The sequence below is a fragment of the Danio rerio genome, chromosome 17 (genome assembly GCF_049306965.1).
Source record: "Danio rerio strain Tuebingen ecotype United States chromosome 17, GRCz12tu, whole genome shotgun sequence".
NCBI classification, from domain to species: domain Eukaryota; kingdom Metazoa; phylum Chordata; class Actinopteri; order Cypriniformes; family Danionidae; genus Danio; species Danio rerio.
Window position 1 is genome coordinate 48,849,431 of NC_133192.1, and position 24,219 is coordinate 48,873,649.

The 24,219-nt window shown below is 35.1% G+C and overlaps 1 protein-coding gene across 22 annotated transcripts; it reads left to right on the forward strand.

Moving 5' to 3' along the window:
- The first annotated feature begins 34 nt into the window (after positions 1-34).
- On the forward strand, positions 35-23,289 carry amy2al1 (amylase alpha 2A-like 1). Of its 22 annotated transcripts, none has more exons than XM_073927053.1 (13): positions 35-88; positions 403-474; positions 4,202-4,339; positions 4,723-4,915; positions 6,323-6,469; positions 7,687-7,884; positions 10,232-10,462; positions 10,541-10,674; positions 15,386-15,508; positions 15,590-15,689; positions 19,603-19,724; positions 19,815-19,940; positions 23,031-23,289. In XM_073927053.1, the coding sequence occupies exons 4-13, from the start codon at positions 4,733-4,735 to the stop codon at positions 23,218-23,220; spliced, it is 1,554 nt and encodes a 517-aa protein (XP_073783154.1). In that variant the 5' UTR covers positions 35-88; positions 403-474; positions 4,202-4,339; positions 4,723-4,732; the 3' UTR covers positions 23,221-23,289. The 22 variants fall into 22 exon arrangements, with proteins under 22 accessions (XP_073783154.1, XP_068070449.1, XP_073783160.1 ...); XM_068214348.1 differs by having other exon boundaries at positions 4,743-4,915; XM_073927059.1 differs by having other exon boundaries at positions 4,779-4,915.
- Positions 23,290-24,219: the final 930 nt, after the last annotated feature.

Here is a 24,219-nt window from a genome sequence, read left to right on the forward strand (position 1 = left end):
CGCTCAGAAATCCGTGCTGAACACGAGGCTGAGTGGAGAGGATTCCGCGTGAAGCAGGAGGACGGTTTGATGGTGCAATAGTATCCAGGTATAATTTTACTAGACTTTCGAAATGAATAGTTAGGGTTACCTTTATACAAACACATTTCAAAATAATTTAATTAGAATTTTAATATGCAAAATAACAACATGGAGTCTATGTAAATGGAAGATAACGTCTGAAAATGACTTGTTTCTGAAGTAGCACGAATGAGTCGTTTGGACAAAACTCAATCTAAAATAATGCTGTTAAAGTCTGTGTGAAATCTTTTTGTTTGTTTGTTTGTTTCTTTCTTTCTTTTGCTTATCCACCTTGTAATTTTTTAAATGAAAGATAAATCTCTGAAAGTTAATCTTTTAAAGCAGATATGCCCAGAGTTGGCCCACCATCTCATCTCATCTGAGAGGAGAGTGAGCATGATGAAGAGTTTTTGGGTAATTGCCTTTGATCGTCATTTTTTATAGTTCTATATTTTGTTTGCTTTATTTCTGAGCTATAAAAAAGCTAACTGAAATTAAATGTTTCTATTAAATGTTCTAACTGAATCTAAATGTTTTTAAAAATGTATGTATATACTATCACTCGACAGATAAGAGGACTATGCAGAACACATTGGCAAGCAAATTCTTGACAAACACTAGTGTAATTCTGTTATAAATTAGATTTTGTTTTTTACTGTAATAAGTTTATTGTACAATGTAAAAAATACTATACTTCTAGGCCCACACGTAATCTGTGCACGCAGAATTCTGCGGATTTCCGCAGATTTTTAGCCATCATTAATTCTGTTTATTTACTTATGTAAATGTGTGTAAATTTGTATTTTTTAAAGTAATTAAAGTAATATTATTGACTAATATGAAAATGTTCATGAGATTATTGTACAATGTATTGTGTACTGTCATATTTTCTGTCTTTTAGTAGAGATATTATATGAGAGACTTTCTTTGTTTACCAAATAAAGTGAATCTAATTGGGTTTGCATTTTAAACATTAAATAAAGGTTAAAAAGGTATTACTTTTTATTTCATATATGCATATAGTTACGATACTCCCAAAATAATTCCGCAGAAATCCGCAGATTTTTACCAAAATTCTCAGCAGAAATAGCAAAAAAACATCCACAGATTCCGTCTGGCCCTAGATATTAGTTAATTTAAAGCAATGTTTTGTAGTCATTTTTAAACATTATTGAATAAATTAGGAAATTATCAAGTTTAGTTTTTGGCCCTTCATAAGAAAACGTTTGGTCACCCCTGCTCTAAAGATATTGTTTTGGTAAACTTTAATCAAAGTCTGACCATTTGTTTACTTGTTGTTGTTTTTTTGATGTTGCATAGTGTAACCCAGGGATCCGTTCTTCGCACCTTGCTTAAATGATCTAAGATGATTTGGCAGATCCTAGATCTTTTAATCTTCATATCTGATCTCTGGCTAATTTGATTCTTCAATTTCGCGAATAAGATTAAAATTTCTGGATGAACTGATCTGAGATCGCTGCGTGTGTTGTTAAGGACTGATCTATCGATCCTCAAAATCATGATCAGCAATGCAATGATTAGCTGAAGGCACAGCAGCGTAATGACATCATCTGATTAATAATCAATTATCTACACAAGCTAAATTACATCAAATTAGTAGTAAACGGTTTGTTAAATATGATGCATAATAACTTCACACCTTGTTGTGGGCTGCATGCTTGGCCCTTTCATGTGTCAAGAGCAATTTATTTAGATTTACAGTTTGAGCGGATTTTCCTTATTATAGTAGCCATAGTAGTATTATTGTAGCCGTGTTTTTAACCAGTGTAAAAAATAACTGGATGTTTACTAAAGACTTTGATATTGTTGAAGGCGTCTGCAACTTTTATGAAGCATCAAATCCCCGTCATATTAACTGTCAAAACATGTTTATGACTGCATAAATGTATTATTGCTTTTAAAAAAGCCACATATTCTGCATTTCTATTATCATACACAAATTATACTAAAGCGATTCAAAAAGTTCATATCAATAAGTTTTCTCTTTGCACCACCAGGTGGCAGTCTTTGTACTTTAATTTCGGGGATGCAGATTGCATAAGTTTCATTAATATATATAACTTTATTTATTTTATTAATAACTATAACTTTATATATTTTAAAAAAATATTATTTTCCCAAGTGTATATAACTACTACTGTAAGAAAATATCAGAATTCGGTACATACTTTCTGTATTATCTTTGCTTGATCTGACCCGATCAACTCCTGTTTATATGAATTAAACCTGCTTCCGACCAGGTTTGAGCTAGCAGAACTGTTGGTATGACAACAACTTTCAGATCAGTTTTGAAGATCCAGGAGTCTGTTCTTCGTACGTGGAAAGCTGATCGGAGAGTTGTTGTCCAAGCAACAGGGGTCTGTTCTTTGTATCTCGCTTAAATGATCTAAGATGATTTGGCAGATCCTGGATCTGTTCATCTTGATAACTGATCTCTGGCTAATTTGGTTCTTCAAACAAGTTCGTGAATCAGATTAGAATGTCTGGATGAACTGATCTGAGATCGCTATGTGTGTTGTTAAGGACTGATCTGTCGATCCCCGAAATCATGATCAGCAATGCAATGATTGGCTGACGGCACAGCAGCGTAATGACATCATCTGATTAATATTCAATTATCCATGTGAGCTAAATGACATAAAATTCACAGTGAACGGTTTGTTAAATGTGATATGCAAATAACTTTACACCTTGTTGTGGGCTGCATGATTGGCCCTTTCATGTGTCAAGAGCAATTTATTTAGATTTACAGTTAGAGCAGATTTTCCTTATTATAGTAGTATTATAGTAGCCGATTTTTTTAATCGGTGTAAAGAATAACTGGATGTTTACGAAAACATTTTGATATTGGTGAAGGCGTCTGCAACTTTTGTGAAGCATCAAATCACCGTCATATTAATTGTCGAAACATGTTTATGACTGCATAAATGTATTATTGCTTTTAAAAAAGTCACATATCATGCATCTCTATTATCATACACAAATTGTACTAAAGCGATCTAAAAAGTTCATATCAATAAGTTTTGTTTTTGCACCACCAGGTGGCAGTCTTTCATTTCTAAATTTAGTTAAAAAAATATTTACTATTTTCCCAAGTGTATATAACTACTACTGTAAGAAAATATCAGAATTCGGTAAATACTTTCTGTACTATCTTTGCTTGAACTGACCCTATCTAATCCTGTTTATATGAATTAAACCTGCTTCCGACCAGGTTTGAGCTGGCAGAACTGTTGCTATGACAACAACTCTCAGATCAGTTTGAAATAATGAAACGACCCTGGATTGTGTCAAATCGTCAATAACCAAATCCAGCTAACTGAGTAATCCATGTAAAACGGACCCCTGGTTACTAGTGGGTACAATAGCACCCCCCCTCCCCATTTACATGATCGATGTCTTCACATGGATGAATATCATTAATTATTAATAATAGCATATAATTAAAAGTAAATTGCGAAAATTTGATATTTAAGAAGTGTGTATTAAACTAGCAGCCCTTCACATTAATCGGTACCCAAGAAGTAGTTCTCAGATTCAAAAAGGTTGGTGACCCCTGTTCTAAAAGATTTACATATAGTTTTAGTAGTCTTTTATAAAATGGGAAAAGTTTATTTACTCATTTGTAAGTGGGGACCCTTCTCTGTTGATGTCATTCATTCTTTTCGGCTTAGTCCCTAAGGGGTGGGGTGGCGGCATAGCTGCATAAAACATGTTTTACAAGTTGGCGGTTCATACCCCTGATAAATGAAGGGACTAAGCCAAAGGAAAATGAACGAATGAAGTGATGAGGATACAGCACAAAAGTGAAAATACTGCTACAAATTTAAATCAACCAAAAATGTTACCACTGTAGTCCTATTGACAGCCTATTGGCTACAAATTATTCTGTTCATTTTAAAACTTGTCGTATAGAATAATTAATAAAAAAAAAAATCATTTGACTTAATTGTTCAGCTTTATCAAGCAACTAACTCTATAAACCAATACTGACAGCCCACAGGCGTAAAGTTCACTGCTCTCTTCTGAAGTTTGGCATCATTTCAGAAAAGCCAAGGACAAGATCTGCTAATATTGTGAAACAGAAATAAAAGCAAATAATACTGTTTCTTTCGTGCAGATTTAAAACAAGATTCCTCAGCAATAGAATTGCATCTTCTTCAGCAGATGGGTTACAGCACTTCTCTTGTCTCTTCTCTTGACTCTCTCAAACTGTAGGTGATTCTTCAGCATATGTGACCCTGGACCATAAAATCAGGTAATTTTAAGAAAATAAAAGTTATACACCATCAAAAATCTAAATAAATTTGCTTTCTATTGATGCATGAAACGTATTGGACAATATTTAGCTGCAATCTGAGGGTTAAAAACACAAATGTTAAGAAAATTGACTTTAAAACTGTACAAATTTTATTTTTGGCAATGCACATTACTAATAAAGGTTTTGATATATTTATAGTAGGGAATTTACAATATAATGCTCATATAACATGGTTTTTATTTATAGTTATAATCATTTTAGGCTTAAAAAGGCAATAATTTAAAAGCATACAATTGATTTTTGACTTTTCCCTCAAGGATATCTAGGGTAATATGACCTCATTCATTGGCTAGTGTTTATATTAGATAACTCTCTCTCAGCTGTTTTTTTATGCGCAAAGGGACAATGAAGCTCCTGGTTGTGGCTGCTCTTGTAGGACTGTGTCTTTCCCAGCACAACACTAACTTTAAACATAACCGGACGTCCATCGTTCATCTGTTTGAATGGCGTTGGGCAGATATAGCTAAAGAATGCGAGAGATACCTGGCACCAAACGGCTATGGAGGAGTACAGGTAAGGTGCATTTACTGCACTCAACAAAAGTATAAACGTAACACTTTTGTTTGTGCTCCCATTTTCACAACCAAAGCTCTTTCTATGCTTACAAAAGACCTATTTCTCTCAGACATTGTTTAAACATTTGTCTAAATCTGTTAGTGAGTACTTCTCCACTGAGATAATCCATAAGTGTTGCATTTTTATTTTTGTTGGGTCTAGTGAAAGAATGATGTGTGATCTTTTGGATCTTTCTGAGCTTTTAAATGTGCTGTGTTTAAGTTTTTGACTGTTCTAAAAGATAAAAACAGCATAATATGTTTGCAGATATTTAAGAAACGTGCTAAGTGAACATTCTTGTTTATCTGAAGAACAATGCTGAAGTCAGATATTCTGCTTTGAAAATGTAAGTTACGTGCCGGAAAGTCTGTCTCTGTTTTGGTCCCTTTAACCTGCCCAGTTTAGTCAATTATGTTTTAGCACTCCGGGTTACCTTGGAGGAAAACAGCATTTTTTATTTACTCAGTCAGGAAGGCTCTCAAAGCATGTGCCCGCAACCAAAATGCGACCTCCAGTGGACAGTAGCATACTCCAAAATGAGACGCAGATTCAGTGTTCCACATAAGGTGGTTATCAATTAACAAATAATATAAATAATACAAATGTAAACATTAGGTGAGCAGGTTACATTGTAACCCAGTGTCCCAACAACACTCTACATGACAAAATTTGCAGTGATAAGCAGTTTTGCACCAGACAAAACATGACAGAAATATAAATGCAGCCATTCAGGAGCACAGAATATGTGCACTCACTGCACTTCAACGAAATGGTAAGGTTTATAATCTAATTAGTACATATCAAACCTCTTTAACATTATGTACATGCTGAATCACTGATATGTGTTGGTTTGCACTGAGTCACAGTTCTGAAGTTCAATTTCAAACTGTTTATTTTATTTTTAAGATCTGAGGTGAACTATCTGCTGCTGCTTTTAGTTTATGGCAATAAATGAAACATAAAATGGCATTCAAACTCACATTATTAGCATTTAACACTAAATGAAGTGATCATTGTCAGTTTTCTGTTGTTCCCCTGTGAGAAATAGAAGCCGTTTCTAAAATAGAAATTTCAGGTTTTGGTTATAAAAAAAAATATTTCTTCTAGTGCATGGCGTTGCTTTTAGTTAGAGAATGGTTCAAATCAGCCATAAATAAGCCTTTAGGCTAGATAGTCAGACAAACTTACATCAATCTGTGAACCTGTGGACCCATGGACTAGTCGGAGAGGAGTGGAAATGCATTTTGAACCAGGAGTGCAATACCTAGTTCAACCACTGGGTGTCAAAGTTACATACTGCACCTTTAGGAGGTAAAAGACTCCAACGTTAAAAACGGTAAATAGCAGCCGTCTTTGATTTTGCAGATCTCTCCTCCCAGTGAAAGTATTGTGCTGACAAAACCTTGGCATCCTTGGTGGCAGAGATATCAGCCAATCAGCTACAACCTGTGCTCCAGATCAGGAACTGAGGAAGAGCTGAAGGATATGATCGCACGCTGTAACAATGTTGGGGTAATGCAAAATAAATGTGAACCTTGTTTTTACTTTGGTTTTTAAGGGGTGGTTTAACACCAACCAAAACTTTTAAGGGGTGGTTTAACACCAACCAAAACTTCTGTCATAATTTACTCTCCCTTCACTTGTTCCAAACTTGTATGAGTTTCTATCATCTGTTAAACACAATTAGTAACGTGTTTTGAAGAAAGCCAAGAACAGGTAACAATTGACTTCCATACTATTTGCTTTTCCTACTATGGAAGTCAATGGTTACTGGTTATCAGCTTTCTTCAAAACATGTTTATTTGTCTTACAGGTGTAGCAGGATCCCAATAAACATAAAAACTCATATTTACACAGAGGTTGATATTAATTTGCCTGTGTTTTCATATATGTTAAAGCTTCAAAATACAGCTTTCTGTGAAAATTTGAAAGGATTTAAAAAGGTAATTTATGAATTTGCTAAAATATTTTTGACAAATGAAGGATGATTATTTTAGAGTACTTCATGCTGTGTGTGTTTGTGTGTGTAGGAGAGAGTTAGAGAGAGCAGGCATTGGCATAAGCTGTGGATCAGAGCAGAACTCATTAATATTTATGACCCTTCCAAATATGGTTAAAATGCATCTTAAATAAGCTTTCCATTAATGTGTGGTTAAAGTATGTAAAAATCTGTAATCTGAGGGTTCAAAATTAGTTTTGTTGAGAAAATCACCTTCAAAGATGTCCAAATTAATTTATAAGCGATCAATATTACAAATACAAATGTTGTTATCTATATTTACAAAGGAAATTTACCAAATGTCTTTTATAAAACATGATCTTTGGATAATATTACAATGACTTTTGAGATCATTTTATTGTCCTGAGTCACATAATATTCTTATTCAACTATTAGCCCTATTCAAGTGAATAGAAAATAATGAAACTCTTTTGAAGATGAACTTATGATTGCTTAATAATGTTCCAAATTTATGAATTCTACATATTTATTTCTAATAAAGGTTACTCTACACAGTTTTAAAAAATGTCACTGTACTTGTACAGTCCTGTTTCATGTTTATCAACAAAATGCAGTACAAAAATGTGTAAAAAAAAAAAATGTTTGCAAAATTTCAATCTTTGACTAAGAATAACGCATTTTTAAAAAAATATTCTTCTGGCTCTGAATAACCCTAAATGCAGGATAGTTAAAGTAATGGATTCATCTCCTGTGTGCTGGTTTGCTACAGGTGAACATATATGCAGATGCAGTGATCAATCACATGTGTGGAGCTTCTGGTGGAGAAGGCACTCACTCCAGCTGTGGAACATACTTTAATGCAAAGAATGAGGACTTCCCCTCTGTCCCATACTCATCATGGGACTTCAACGATAATAAATGCAAAACCGCCAATGAAGACATTGAAAACTACAGTGATATTTTCCAGGTAAAGTCGTTTATGTTTTGGTTTTCTACAGTGTGCCTATAAATTAGGACTAGTGTAGAAAAAATATGCTGAATTTGATGAAGTAACTACAATTATACTGTAAAAATTCATGGGTGTTTGGTCAATTTGATTTACTTATCCTCTGAAACTGATTGAGTTTCTTTTTATCTGTTGAAAACAAAGAAAGATATACTATATATAGGAAGAAAAAAAGAAAAGCCATTAGCTACGCTTCTATTCCCTTATTTTATGCGCTTTTTGGAATATTATAAAAATGCTTAATGAAAACACCATGATGGATATAAATTCAGAATTTTCATATAAGAACATACGCAAACAAGTAACAACTGACTATGATAAAGTTTTTATTCAGTAATAGAAAATGCACATGAACTACGATGGAAACACATTTACCAAAAAAAATCTTGCATGCACATCAAAAAGTCATGTGATTTTGTTTTAAAAGATTGTGTGACAACAAAAATTGTCACTAAGGGATGCATTAATGGACAAACCAGCTGACCGACCATATCGTAAAACATTGTTTTGGTCTTTCTAAAATCCTTCAGTCAAAGTCTGTCATTAAAGTGGTTTAATTTTATAATCTTCCAGAACTATCTTAAGCGTCTGCACTCCCAAAGACATATCTGTCAACCCTCCTTTTTTGCCGGAATTCTCCTGTATTTTACAATTTAACCCCGCTATCATCCTATTTAAGTATTTTTTCTGTATTTCTCACATATTTTTTATTTTTCTATGAAAAGTGAAAGTAGCATAAATCAAGAGAATTAAGCTTTTGCTTTATTTCAGCGTGAAAGCACGTGGAAATTAATATTAAAACAGCTTCATTCACTTCATTTCCCTTCAAACTATGCATTGACCATTGCCCTTCCTATGCAATTACTGAGTCAGTCCAGTCATGTATCGCTGATGACTGACAGATGCGATGTGTAGTGATAAAGTCGAAGCTTCTGTACACGCGATTTGTAGAGGAGCGAAAGTGGACTCTTTTGGATTTGGCTGTGTTTGTAAACAGAAAAATACATTTATTAATATGTAAACATGTCCGACTTGGTGTGTTATATTTTAAACACAAAAATTTTGTCAAAAATGAGCACAAACAGTTACTAAAGTAATCGAATGCTTTCATTATAGATCTGTGCATTCTTACTGTGACAGCTTTGTTATCACACAAAACAGTGTATCAAAATGAGAGATTTGCTCTTTACTAAATAAATATAGTAACTTTAATCAGTATTTAAATCAATTCAATAAAGGTCAACAAGATTTTATGACTTGATTTCATTTCTGTATAGGCAATAGATTTTAATAGGCTCAACCTTTTATTATAGTGTCGTTATGTTCTAATGTTTGTTAAGTATTCTATAATTTGAGGCTAATTTCCTTCCCATATTTGTAATGGTTTGAACTAGGCTTATATACAATTAAACTGCTCTGAACAGATTAAGGAGTTTTTGGTCGCCATTTTGGTAGTTCTTCTGGAAAGGTTTGAATTATTATTATTATTTTATTTTTATTTTTTTGTGGGTATGCGCGGCAGTATCCCAATTTTTACATCCCAATGTTGATAGGTATATGTCTAAAAAGCATCTCACAAAATAAACTGTGTTCACTGCGTTCTGAGGCAATTTAACAAATTTGAAAAAGGGCCCACAGTGGATTCTCCTACCAGCAAATTTAGTTTTTCTGTTTGATATTTGGCACCAGTTTATTAGGAAATGGTAATTTTGTTCTTTTTAACTTATTGGACGAATAATGTTTTATGGGATATTCCAGTTTTTTTTTTTTTTTTTTTTGGCATAGGCTTAATTCGCATATCTGGCTGGAAACATGGCTTTATATAGTACTTTTGTTTTTACTATGGCTGTCAGTGGCTGCTTGTTCCCAACATTCTTCAAAATATCTTCTTTTTTGTTCATCAGCAGAAATATTTTTAAACTGTATTTTTATTCATTTTTTACATTTAAAGAAGAAAAGTAGAGAAAAAGAAAGAAGGAAATAAAAAAATGACAAATGAACAGTTGACTGGTCATGTAGGTCATTGCAAGTCATGCTGACAGGTACAAATCTAATAAAAAAAGTCAGGTTACACAATATAAAGGTATAAACAAAATCCATTTCTCCCAATATTGCAAGTATTTGCAATTGTAATTGTAAAAGTATTTGCATTTGTAATAGCAGAAATGAATTCATTAAGTTTTAGAACCACTGGAGTATGTGTAAATGATGTAAATTCTTTTTAAGCCGTGAACTGTCCCTTCAAGATGTTTTGTTTTTGTTGTTGTTGATGACACATTTTTTCTATTTCTTTTTTTTTTATTATCAGGTCAGAGATTGCCGCTTGGTTAGTCTGCTGGATCTGGCCCTGGAGAAGGACTATGTTAGGGGAAAAGTGGCTGAATACATGAACAAGCTGATTGACATCGGTGTTGCTGGATTCAGAGTAGATGCTTGTAAACACATGTGGCCTGGTGATCTCAGTAATGTCTACAGCAGACTCAAGACCCTGAACACTACTTGGTTTTCTCCAGGCACCAAGCCCTTTATTTATCAAGAGGTATCTCTCTTCCTTCAGGACCACAAGAGTTATCTAAAATACCTGTCAAAAGCATTAATATACATGTCCTTTTTTTAGGTTATCGACTTGGGTGGGGAACCTATTAAAGCCAGTGAATATGTTTCTCTTGGAAGAGTCACAGAGTTTAAGTACAGCGCAAAACTGGGAACAGTTATTCGTAAATGGGAAAAGGAAAAGCTGTGTTATCTCAAGTAAGCAGCAATTGCCTCAATGTTTTCAATTAACCTAAAAATGAGTGGTCTGTTGTTATTTTTTTACATACACTTATTATTGACAGTATGCCAGGTAAGTTACTTTGAAAATGTATTAATTACATATTACTTAATTATAATTGTGTTAAAATTACTTTCTGAATACTTTGTCTAAAAAAGTAATTCAGTTACTCAATCTCAGTTAATACACAACATAAATTGAACTCTTTTAATTTGCTATAAAAAAGAAGCTTTTTTTATTACTTTTATACATACCATATATGGTCATTTCATTTGTTAATTCATTTTTTCTTCAGCATGTGCAATTGTTTTGTATATGGGACCTTATATTGTATACACAGGATGTCCACATGGTCTTAAAGGGGTGGTCCAAGCTGTATTTTTAAGGTTTGGTTGTGTTTAAAGTTTGTAAAGTAATGTGTGCTGGTACTTCATTTGTAGAAAATCACGTTGTTTTTTCATATATCTTACTTTGATTATATACAGCTACTCAGCCAACATGAAAATGACTGTTATATTTCCTAATTCCTCTAAAAGCCTTCCCTCAAGAGGCTCTGATTGGTCAGCTAACATAATGTGCCATTATTTGCGAATTGCGTTCACGTCACTAGGAAGCATAATTATTATTAACAACATAATTATAATTAAAATGAGAGAACTTCTTTCTTTGTGTCATGTCCTTTGGAGGCCCAAATACAGAAACAGAAGAAGCTCTTTGAAAATAACAGCGTTTGGACGGCATTTTAGCTTTCTCTGCTATAACATAAGATCGCCTCTGGTCACCTCCCTTTGCTGCGTAGGATGTACACTTGTGGAAATGCACGTAACCTGAAGTGTTTGTGATCTCACTAACCCAGATGTATTTTTTTGTAGTCCACAACTTCGTTCGCTGTTGGCTTTGCTAAGCTAACTCTGTAAAAGTCAGTGTCTCTCTTTGAGCATATTACATTCAGAGTCGTTGTTAATGTTCACACAGGTACATTACACATCAACTAAAGTTTAAAAAATAATATCGTAGTGGACCACCTCTTTAAAGTGTCTTAGGGTGCTTTCACACCTACATTTTTTTTTCGGAACCTGTCTTGTTTGCCCAGTTAGTGCTGTTCGTTTGGCATATGTGAAACCAGCAATCGCACTAGGATCCGTGCCAAACCAATCGCTCCGAGATCGCCTGAATGAGGTGGTCTCGGCTCGATTGAAACGAACTCTGGAGCGGATTGATTGCAGTGAGGCAGCGACACAATCAGAGCGCAGTTATATCACAGTGTTTTATGGAATAGGCATATGGCTATTTGAAGAGAGAATTATGAGTAGGGCAGGAAGTTTGGGAGTCTCCCGGATGCCTGCAAACGAGTGATAATCTCCCGGTAATTGCACGTCTCCCTCCCGGTCCTCAAATATGTCGCGCACCCTTCTCACCCCTCTCCACAGCATCTCTCCTCGCTCTTCAGACACATCGCGTGCACCTTGTCAAACACCACCAAACCACCACCTCTCCTGACAGCTGTGCGGGACTCTGCAAAATAAACCCTGACACTCTGACCAATGTGAGGAAAGTTTACTCACACGTGACTTGTTTTAGCTCTTTTGGTCCAATTAGAAACTTTGCAGTGTGAAAGCGAACCGCACCAAGAGCAAAGAGCAACAATGTAACAATTTTAATCCCTGTTTCGAAACAACTTACATTTACATTTTACATTTAGTCATTTAGCAGACGCTTTTATCCAAAGCGAATTACAAATGAGGACAAGGAAGCAATTTACACAACTATAAGAGCAACAATGAATTGAATGAAGTGCTATAGGCAAGTTTCAGGTCTGTAAAGTCTAAGAAGGAAAGTATTAGTAATTTTTTTTTTTTTTTTTTTGGGTACAGTTAGTGGTATATCCAGAGAGGCAATTGCAGATTAGGAAGTGAAGTGGAGACTAAATAGTTGAGTTTTTAGTCGTTTCTTGAAAACAGAGAGTGACTCTGCTGTTCTGATGCAGTTAGGGAGTTCATTCCACCAACTGGGCAGATTGAGCGTGAGCGTTCGCGAAAGTGATTTCTTCCCTCTTTGGGATGGAACCACGAGGCGACATTCATTCACAGAACGCAAGTTTCTGGAGGGCACATAGATCTGCAAAAGTGACAGCAGATAAGAAGGAGCAAAGCCAGAAGTCGCTTTGTAGGCAAACATCAGAGCTTTGAATTTGATGCGATAAGCAACTGGCAGCCAGCAGCTGAATCGAAAGCTGGTGTGAAAGCACCCTTAAATTTCACAAACTAAATTTTAGGCTTTAAAAAGTCTTAAATTCACTGAAATATTGTGTTGTAGGTCTTAAATCATTTTAAACAGGTTTTATTTACCCAATCTGGCCAACACCTATCCAATCACTAGCAATCCATCTCAATAAAACTTTTTACAAGTTAAAGTTATTAACTTTATTTACCAATATGATTTAATTATCTTATTCACATCCATGCATAAATATTTCTTTAAAAAACAGCATGTATTTATAGCTACCTGGTGAGGTCACTTTTTTTTTTAAATTGTCAAAAAAAGAAAAGCATGCTGATAAAAAGTTTATGTATATAACTAGAGTTTGTTCTTTTTGACAAATTATTTGAAAAATGTGGCTAAGAAATAACTAAATTATTATTATTTTTTTATGGGAATAAAAAAAATAATATAAGTCAACAAGCAAACTTTCTACTGTACATAAGAAAAATACTTCAGGTTTAGCCCTGTATTTAGTTATAATTTAATTTAGAAGTCTACTTTTTATCTTTTTAATTTCGTTACCTTTTTAATTGAAAATTAGAATTAGTCTGCAAAATATATTTTCTATCATGCAAACATTAAACAAAATCTTTGAGAAATGCCACCTTGGTAAATCTCTGTCATGAAGAATAAGGCAGTTCTGAAAAGATGGTCTAACTCAGTACTAGCCAAGGTGTACGTAATAAAATTGAAATGCAAGTTAAGCTGATCTACGATATCTTACAGTGTTTGATCCATTGTTATGGGTTTATTTTGTGCTGCTATTGGAAGACCATATGTTGTGGAAAGTGTGTTAGTTGTTGGGGAAAGTTTCTTTTAAAATGAATGTGTTACAACCATAGACTGAAAAAGATATGGACGTAGTATCTGTGACCTCACCTATTGGTTTCTGAAAAACGCAAAAGAAGCTACAAGTAGGCATTGCCAACCATCGCCATTTTGTTCGCTCATCATCGCACCAACCGGTGGAGACCAAACATTTTGCTTAGACAGGCTTGTCTTCGGTAGAAACGCTTAATACTTCATTACCTGCGACTCGTTTGTGTTCTGACCACATGTGCTTGGTTGTACACTATATCAATAAAGTGTTTAGTCTTTTAAAAACACTGCTGTAATACACAGAGCCACTAAAAATTGTTCTACAGGAAGAAAACACAAATTACTTAAACACTTAAAATATAGTCTGTGTTAGTAAATGCAAGGTTATTTATGAAATCCAGGCATAACACTGGATGACAACATTTAAGATGACTGTTCTAGAGCCTACAGCTAATCGATCTGTCAGATTCTGGAGTGCATTACAGGTCTAAAGAAAATTATAAATGATAAATGATCCTAAATAAAACAAACGCATTTATAGAAATGGTATAAGTATATAATTTCACTCACCTGGGAAATGGAGACCACTTGAATGGTTTGTGAGCACAAATAAGTGCACACAGCATGCCATATCATAATTGTAAGAAGTAATTCCATAAAGCATTTGACTGTGTAAAGTCCCCAAAAAACATAACAAAACATACGATGTACTGTATATGCTGAGTTCAGCAACTAATCAGCCAGAATCAGCTGAAGTGACGGCGACCAACGAGACCTAGCTGTCACTCAAGTGGCCACGCCCTTAATTATGCAGACTTAACATAACCTAAAATAAATGAAACAGATGAGTTCTAAAAAAAATTCACCCTCCCACAGTTGGCATGAAGGGTAATATTAAACAAAATCGATCTTTGTATCAGGCTGTAAACACCTTTTTTTTCTGCTGTAAAGTTGGCCATTTTGACAGTGGTGTCAATAGAAATTTCTCTATTATGGAGCCAATTTTGATGAATTGCAGTTTCAGTAACTTCCGTATTTGGTTCAAAAGGGAGAGCGGGAGGTTGGCGCTAGGTTACAACATTGAGTTACTTTACAAAAAAGTAACTAGTTGCATTACTTTGTTACTTTTTATGGAAAGTAATGCGTTACATTACTTTTGAATTACTTTTGCATTACTTTTTATTACCTGGCTGAGGCTTGTTCTCTTTCAGAACTTGTTTTTTTTTTCCTTTTTAATAGAGGATCTCTGCAATAAGCAACACACTGTATAACTTTTATTTACCTTTAAAAAACACATCAAAAAATTATACCGTTAATAACACTATCTGAGAACTTTCTTACCCCAGAGCTCTATATGCCGTATATACAGATTATTGAAAGTTTAAAGCAATGTGTTTGCTACTTTTAAAATAATGAACTCATTCTCTCATTGACTGTGTGATTCATAGTGACTACTTTAATTTAAAGCAGCAGTTTATTTTTAAAAGCTCAAATATTATTTCTTATTTTTTTTAAGTAATGCGTTACTTTACTTGAAAAGTAATATTATAAAATAAATTTCACTTCATGTTTCAGCTTTAATGGTTTTTAAATGGTGTTTTGGTTTAGGAACTGGGGAGAGGGCTGGGGGTTCATGCCCTCTCATAAAGCCTTGGTTTTCGTGGACAATCATGATAATCAGAGAGGCCACGGTGCTGGTGGAGCTTCTGTTCTGACATTTTGGGACTCTAGGTAAAATCAAATGTTTTAATTTGTATGACAGCTTATGCGTATTCCTGCTGCAAGTGGTTTGTTTTATGCTGTGTATTTTAGGCTTTATAAGATCGCGACAGGACTTATGTTGGCTCATCCATACGGTGTAACAGCAGTCATGTCCAGCTACCGATGGGATCGACATTTTGTGAATGGGAAGGTAAATACTTGCACTTAAAGTTATGACTATACTGTCCTGTTTATGACTATGACATAAATGAAGAGAAGGAAAAAAGATAGATGCTGTGTGTGTTGGTACCTGGATGGTTTTGTGATTAAATATATTAGCAAAAAAAAGGATGGCATGATTTTCCTGATTTATTATTTATGCTTAAAATTGTGGAGTTCATGCTGAATACTGAAACTTGCTGTCTTTATTTTAAAGTGACATATTTAAGTATATCACCATATTTGGATTGAAACGTTTATATAAAAAAAAAACATATTTTATTTAATTCTATATTAAACAATAAATTGTCATTATGGGGTCCTTTAAACATTATTATTAAGATCTTGGAATTTGTAAAATTTTTATGTATTTCCAAAAGAGCATTATTTGTTTATTTTTTTTTTACATTTTATTGACCAATATTGACTATGAATTTATTCAATAAGTTAAATAAATGACTATTATTTTTTATTACATATTTTTAATAAAGCTGCATGTACTATTTATTTATGTTGAAAAATTATATTGTTTCAATAGCACACAGTGGGGGAAATAAGTATTCACGTGTTGTTTTTCTTAGAAAACGTATTTCTAAAGGTGCAATTGACTTGAAATTTTCACCGGATGTTGGTAACAACCAAAGAAATCCATATACGCAAAGAAAACCATATGAGTTTGTTTACAAGTGAAGTTATACTGTATGCAATAAAATAAAATGACGCAGGAAAAAAGTATTGAACACATGAAGAAGGGGAGTTGTAGAAAGGCAGTGAATGCCCAGACAGCAGCTGAAATCTCTTAGTGTTATTCAGCAACCCTCTGTCCTTTGTCAGTGTAAACTATTATTAGCTGCTGTAAGGTCCACCCAGTTGGTCCAGTGGAGGTATCCACAGGTGGATGAAGGTTTAATGCCTGTTCAGTCTTTCCAGTGCACAATGTTGGTTTACTTTAAATTTAACTCCTATCTAACTCCAATTTGAATACAAGGTGGTTTAGAATATTAATATATTTATCTTTTGTTTTATTTGACTCCAGTCATAAAACATTAAGAAGATTATATCAATATATAATTTAGATAAATGTTTGAACCTTTTATCTTCACTCGTAACCATCACATTTGTTCATTCGGGTGCTCCTGTCGCTCAGAGAGATCGCACCAGCCGACGGCGTCCCTCACGGTCACACTCTTATCAGTCTTGAATATTAAACAGAGGTATATTAGGTATATCAGAGGTATATTATATTGAATATTAAACTTTCAGATAGCCGCCCCCATGCTTGCTCATTCTAAAGTATTTTTGATTAGTCCTCCTTAGATGTACACCCTTGAGTAAAGACAATATCATTTCCAATTAGAGGTTAGGGCTATTATTATAAATGTAACTGACTATTGTACTCTATAATAATTTTGTTTTAGCCAAGCCCATGGTTACCCATATACACTTAATTTTAAATAACATTACTTTCAAACAAGGGTCGGGTACCCAATCTAGGTTAGTCATGCAACTCCTTGTTGTCCTAGACAGAAGTTAACGTCCTTTCCACCTAAGTACACTTGAATCAATATCAAGAGTTTGTCGGATCCCTAAAATACAATTAGTGTGCCCAATGCTTCATCTCAAATGGATTTTAGTCCATCTACTGACCTGACACAGAAAGTGCGGAAACAAGGATACAGCGTAATCTACTAAAATGAATAATTACAGAGTAAACTAAATATGTTCAAACATTTTAATAGTCAGGTAATTATGTATTATGCCAATTATTCAGCAAATTTATAAACAATCAATACAAGACAACAAATCCTCAAAGGTATATCCAAAATCAAAAGATGCATACCTGACTTCAAAATATACATAGTATAGAACATGAAGTTCCGCGCTATGAGCTGATCTGGATAACAGAATTGTCTCAAACATTTAGAAACTTTCCCTTAAGTAGTAAATCCAAAACTCCCCTCAAGGAAAGGGGTGTGTGAATAACAAAAGGCATTTGCATTTAGTGGAAGAATTTCTGCCTATAGGAAAGGCACACCCTTGGCAGTGGTTCAAAAGATACTTGAAGTTGTATATTTATTGTTTTGATTATGTCTATTTCTGAGGGAATAAGACCATTGTACCAGTCGCACTGAGACATTTCAAATGATATCAAACATGATAGATGAAGTCACTTGGGTTGATTTAGAACATTCCGACTTTGAAATGACCATTCTGTGCGAGTAGAGTAAAAAGGGGGCTGAGTAACCAAGGTGGGTTTCGAGAAATGTTTTAAATGTAAATGGAGGAAAGGAGTAGAGTTAGTTTTCCCGCATTCCCACCTGGGGGTTTGTGGAGCCGATTGTCTCTCTGTGTTTTCAGCTTATATTTAAATTGTCAAAGACATCAAGGTTTTTGTGATATCTCAAGTCTCACAACTACAACATCTGCATTAGCAGGATGATGAAGATGAAGCCAGGGTGGACGTTTTAGCAAGACAATGATCCAAAACACAACCAAAGAAACTCTCAAATGCTTTCAGAGAAAGAATATCAAGCTGTAGAATGGCCCAGCCAATCACCTGTCTTAAATTAAATAGAAAATACAAAATAAACATCAGATTTCATAGACGAGACCCACAGAACCATCAAGACTCTGTTGAAGTCTGTGAAAAACACCCAAGCAATGCTTGTGACTTCATTCTCCATATGAGAGGCGCTTATAAGTTGCCATCAGCTAAAAGCCCTTAATATAAAGTATTAAATAGGTTTCAGTAGTTCACTACTTTCTCCTTGTGTCATTTCATTGTTAGATTTTTCTTATTTTTGGGGGTTTTTGTTTTGTTATATTTTATGGGTTTCTATTATGTTATTGGTTTCTATTATATAATATTGTGGGTTTATATTATGTTATATTAAGTTTGTGTTTTACCAAAATCTGGTTAAATTCCATGTCAACAGCTCCTTTATTTATATTATTCCCAGAATAAAACATGATGAGTTGAATACTTTTCCCCCCACAAACTCTGAAATGCTTTCAGAGAAAGAATATCAAGCTGTAGAATGGCCCAGCCAATCACCTGTCTTAAATTAAATAGAGAATAAATAGAGAATACATTTAATTTAGAGAATACATCCTGGCCAAATCTGCCCACTGGCCTCTGTCCATCATGGCCTCCTAACCCTCCCCATATCATGATTGGCATATCATCACTCTGTCTCCTCTCCACCAATCAGCTGGTGTGTGGTGTGCGGTCTGGCGCAAAATGGCTGCCGTCGCGTCATCCAGGTGGATGCTGCACACTGGTGGTGGATGAGGAGATTCCCCCCCATTGTGTAAAGCGCTTTGAGTGCCCAGAAAAGCGCTATATAAATGTAACGAATTATTATTATTATTATTATTACAAAATAAACATCAGATTTCATAGACGAGACCCACAGAACCATCAAGACTCTGTTGAAGTCTGTGAAAAACTCACACCAGAGCAATGCTTGTGACTTCATTCTCCATATAAAAGGCGCTTTTAAGTTGCCAATCAGCTAAAAAGCCTTTAATACAAAGTATTAAATAGGTTTCAGTTGTTCACCACTTTCTCCTTGTGTCATTTCATTGTTAGATTTTTCAGATGTTTTGGGGTTTTTGTTTTGTTATATTTTATGGGTTTCTATTATATAATATTGTGGGTTTATAATGTTATATCAAGTTTGTGTTTTACCAAAATCTGGTTAAATTCCATGTCAACAGCTCCTTTATTAATATTATTCCCAGAATAAAACATGATGAGTTGAATACTTTTCCCCCCACTGTATATTAAAATTATCTAATGTGTTGTGGTTTTAACCCTTTAGTACCTTACTGAACATTTTATGTACACATTATTCAAAATCCTGTATGTTTTTTTTATTTTTATTTTTTTAACTACAACACAGGACCAGAACGACTGGATGGGCCCTCCTAGCAATGCCGATGGATCCACAAAGTCAGTGCCCATCAACCCAGACTCCACCTGTGGAGACAACTGGATATGTGAGCACAGATGGCGTCAAATTAGGTAGCTATGATGTTTTTTTTTCTGCTATACTAATCTTGCTGAAGTCACTGTCACATACCAACAGTCTTCATGTGCTTCCTTTGTTGCCAGGAATATGGTGATTTTCCGTAATGTGGTCAACGGTCAGCCACTCTCCAACTGGTGGGACAACAATAATAATCAGATCGCCTTTAGCCGCGGCAGCAAGGGCTTCATTGTCATCAATAATGATGATTGGTGAGAAACAGGCAGAGCTCATACATGAGGAATGAACATCACAGTGTAATAAAACACATTTATCACATTACTACATGCTTAATGCAAGACACCGAAAGATGCAAACATAAGTCAAGTCAAAGTCAGCTTTGATGTTAATTCATCCACATGTACAGGACATACAGAAAATTGAAACTGCATTACTTTCAGACCCTATGTGCATAACATAATATTGAGACAAAAAGTAGAATTTTTAAATTAAATAAATACAATAAATAAAATTGTATACAGTACAATTACAATTAAAGGCATAGATATAACTATATAGGGCATAACTGTAGTTATCACTATATTTTCCTACTTTATTATTAGTTAATTATATCAAGCATTGCATTTATTTTAAAATGTTATTTGAATGTAAAAAAGTATTTCTTTAAATATGTTTAAAAATACAGAAATAAAGCCATACAACTGAACAGTCAGGTACAAAATTATTGTTTATTTATTTATTTACATTTTAGAGTTGGAGTGGATTTTTGAAATCTCAATATAATTACAAAAATAAAAAAAATAATTTTTGTAGAATATATTGTTGTTTATAATCAGGTGTATCATGTATGAAAACATCCCTCCATAAAAAAAATTTTTAATTTATATGTTGAATAAACTTTAACTCAATTTAATTAGTTTATTTCTACAGCACTTTTACAATGTAGATTGTGTCAAAGCAGTTTCACATAGAAGATTATAGTAAATTGAAACAGTATCAGTCTAGTTTTCAGGGTTTAAGTTCTGTTCAGATAGGTTTAATTTTCAATCCTGAAAGTGCAAACACTGAGAAACAAATCCATCGATGCACAGCTTCACAAATCCTGAACATGCAAGCCAGTGGCCACAGCGGTGAGGAACAAACTTCACCAATTGATGAAAGTGAAGGGAAAAAAACTCAAGAGAAACCAGGTTCAGTTGGGCGTGACCAATTCTCCTTATTCTCCAATGTCTCGTGCAGAGCTGCAGTTTAGGCCCCAGAGGCTGGAAGTCACTCACTAGCCACATTATTAGGTACAATTACTAGTATCAGGTTGGACCCCCTTTTGCCTTCAAAACTGCCTTAATCCTTTGTGGCAAAGATTCAGCAAGGTACTGGAAATATTCCTTATAGATTATGGTTTATATTGGCATGATAGCATCACACAGTTGCTGCAGATTTGTCAGCTGCACATCCATGATTGAATCTCCCATTCAACCACATCCTAAATGTACTCCTATTGGTTTAAGATCTAGTGACTGTGGAGGCCATTTGAGTACAGTGAACTCATTGTCATGTTCAAGAAACCAGTCTGAGATGATTTACGCTTACTGATGTACCACGATACACTGTGGTCATAAAGGGATGTACATGGTCAGCAACATTACTCAGGTAGGCTGTGGTGTTGACATGATGCTCAAATGGTACTAATGGGCCCAAAGTGTGCCAAGAAAATATCCCCCACTCCATGCTTTCATGTTGTTGAAGCTAAATTCTGACCCTACCATCCGAATGTTGCAGCAGAAATTGAGACTCATCAGATCAGGCAACGTTTTTCCAATCTTCCGTGTCCAATTTTGGGGAGTCTGTGTAAATTGTACACAGCAACCATGCCATATTCAAAGTCCCTTAAATCACCTTTCTACCCCAGTTTGAACTGCAGTAGATCGTCTTGATCATGTCTAAATGCCTAAATACATTGACTTGGTGCCTTGTGATTGGCTGATTAGAAATTTGCATTAACAAGCAGTTGTACAGGTGTATTTAATAAAGTGGCTGGTGAGTGTAGGTGCTGTTGAAGTGGAGACTTAAGGTGCTTTCACACCTGTGAATCGATTCAGTTGTTTCGAAACAGAGATTACAAATGTTACATTGTTGCTCTTTGCTCTTGGTGCGGTTCGCTTTCACACTGCAAAGTTTCTAATCGGACCAAAAGAGCTAAAACAAGTCATGTGTGAGTTAACTCTCCTCACATTGGTCAGAGTGTCAGGGTTTATTTTGCAGAGTCATGCTCAGCTGTCAGGAGAGGTGGTGGTTTGGTGGTGTTTGACAAGGTGCGCGCGACGTGTCTGAAGAGTGAGGAGAAATGCGGTGAGAAGGGTGCCTGACGTAGGAAATTTGAGGAATGGGAGGGAGACGCGAGATTAACGGGAGATTATCACTCGCTTGCGAGCATCCGGAGACTCGCGAAACAGGGTGCTTTCACACCTACGCTTTTGTTTTGGAACCTGTCTCGTTTGCCCAGTTAGCGCAGTTCGTTTGGCATATGTGAACAGGGCAATCGCGCTCTGTTCCGCGCTAAAGTAATCGCACCGAGACCACCTGAGTGATGTGGTCTCGGCTCGATTGAAATGAACCCTAGAGCAGTTCGATTGCAGAGAGAAAGCGATCCAATCCGAGCATGGTTATATCACAGTGCTTTATGGATATGTAATAGGCATACGGCTATATGAAGAGAGAATTATGAGTAGGGTGGGAAGTTTTGCGAGTCTCCAGGTGTCCGCAAACGAGTGATAATCTCCCGGTAATCTCGCGTCTCCCTCCCGGTCCTCAAATAGGCATCGTCTCGCACTTTTCTCACCCCTCCCCACCGCATCTCTCCTCAGACATGTCGCGCACGCACCCTGTCAATCACCACTAAACCACCACCTCTCCTGACAGCTTAGTGGGACACTGCAAAATAAATCCTGACACTCTGACCAATGTGAGGAGAGTTTACTCGCACGTGACTTGTTTTAGCTCTTTTGGTCCGATTAGAAACTTTGCAGTGTGAAAGCGAACCGCACCAAGAGCAAAGAGCAACAATGTAACATTTGTAATCTCTGTTTCGGAACAACTGAATCGATTCACAGGTTTGAAAGCACCCTTAAAGCAAAAAAAAAAAAAAAAATGAAAACAGCCTTTAAAACTGTATACTGTAATTGTATATTGTGGCCAAAAAGTAAACGTCATAGATGTAAACAATTTTTTTCAATATACAGTATATAAGCAAACCATAAAGGCCCCAAATCTCCAAAAAGCAGTAAAAGCTGTGTTTTTTTACTGTAGTGTCTCATCTTAACTTAATTTGTTGAATGTCTCAGGGATCTGAATGTGACGCTGAAAACTGGCCTGCCTTCTGGCACGTACTGTGACATCATCTCTGGAGACAAGAGCGGGAACAGTTGCACAGGGAAACAGGTGACGGTGGATTCTGATGGACAAGCCACCTTCAGCATCTGCCACACAGAAGAAGATCCATTCATGGCCATCCATGCTGACTCCAAACTGTAGATTCAGTTTCATTTATAATAAACACATTTTAATTTAAAATAAACTTTTAATAAAGCAGAATCACTTAAACCAAGAGTGTGATGATATTGCTGTTGAAGAACATTGATTGTTTAAGATCATGTCATGAATTATAAAAGACAAGCCACAGGGGCTTACACAGAAACACAATCTTCTGATTCAGGAAAAACTCCTGTATTAAACTGTATCTGAATCTCATGACCTCCAGTTTTATGATAATAGCTTGTTTGGTTTTACAGTGGCAATAATATAAAAGCAGTTTTCATTTTGAAAAAAAATATATTTACAAAAATCTTTAATAGTTTTTTTCAACCAATTACAAGGACAGGCATATTTAGTTGTGTGTTTATGGTTTCACTACAAAAACCTTACTAGTTAAACTTTGGTTACACTAGTAAAACATCCTGGACATGTTGGGCTTTCAGGAAATAAGCGAGCAGATGCAGCTGCTAAGAACGATTTTAAACAAGTGGTGAACAATTACCAAATTTCTCCCGTAGAGATGAGACCTTTTATCAATGTTTACATTTGAAATAAGTGGCAAATGGAGCGGGATGCATTGCAAAATGATAAACTGCATGAAATACAACCTGAAATTTCAAACAGAGTTGTAAGACATTTTAAGACTAGAATTAATCAAGTGATTTTTACCAGATGTGGTGTTAAACATATGATTAACCATGTTTTTTTGCTCAAAGGTGAAGACCCTACTCAATGTTGGTTTAGCAGACAGTAAAACGCATCTTACTGTATAACACATTTTACTGGACTGTCCTGTTTTCATTCTAGAAGGCGTATTTATAAAATGAACTCTCTTGAACACATTTTTAGCAAAGTGACACCAGGAAAATGTTTTAGAATTTTTATCATGTACAAATCTGAAAATCTACTTTATGTATTTATTTGTTTGTTGTTTTTAAGCATACATTTATCATTGAAATGTTCTTGCCATGAAAATAGCTTTGGTTGCTGACATGGCAT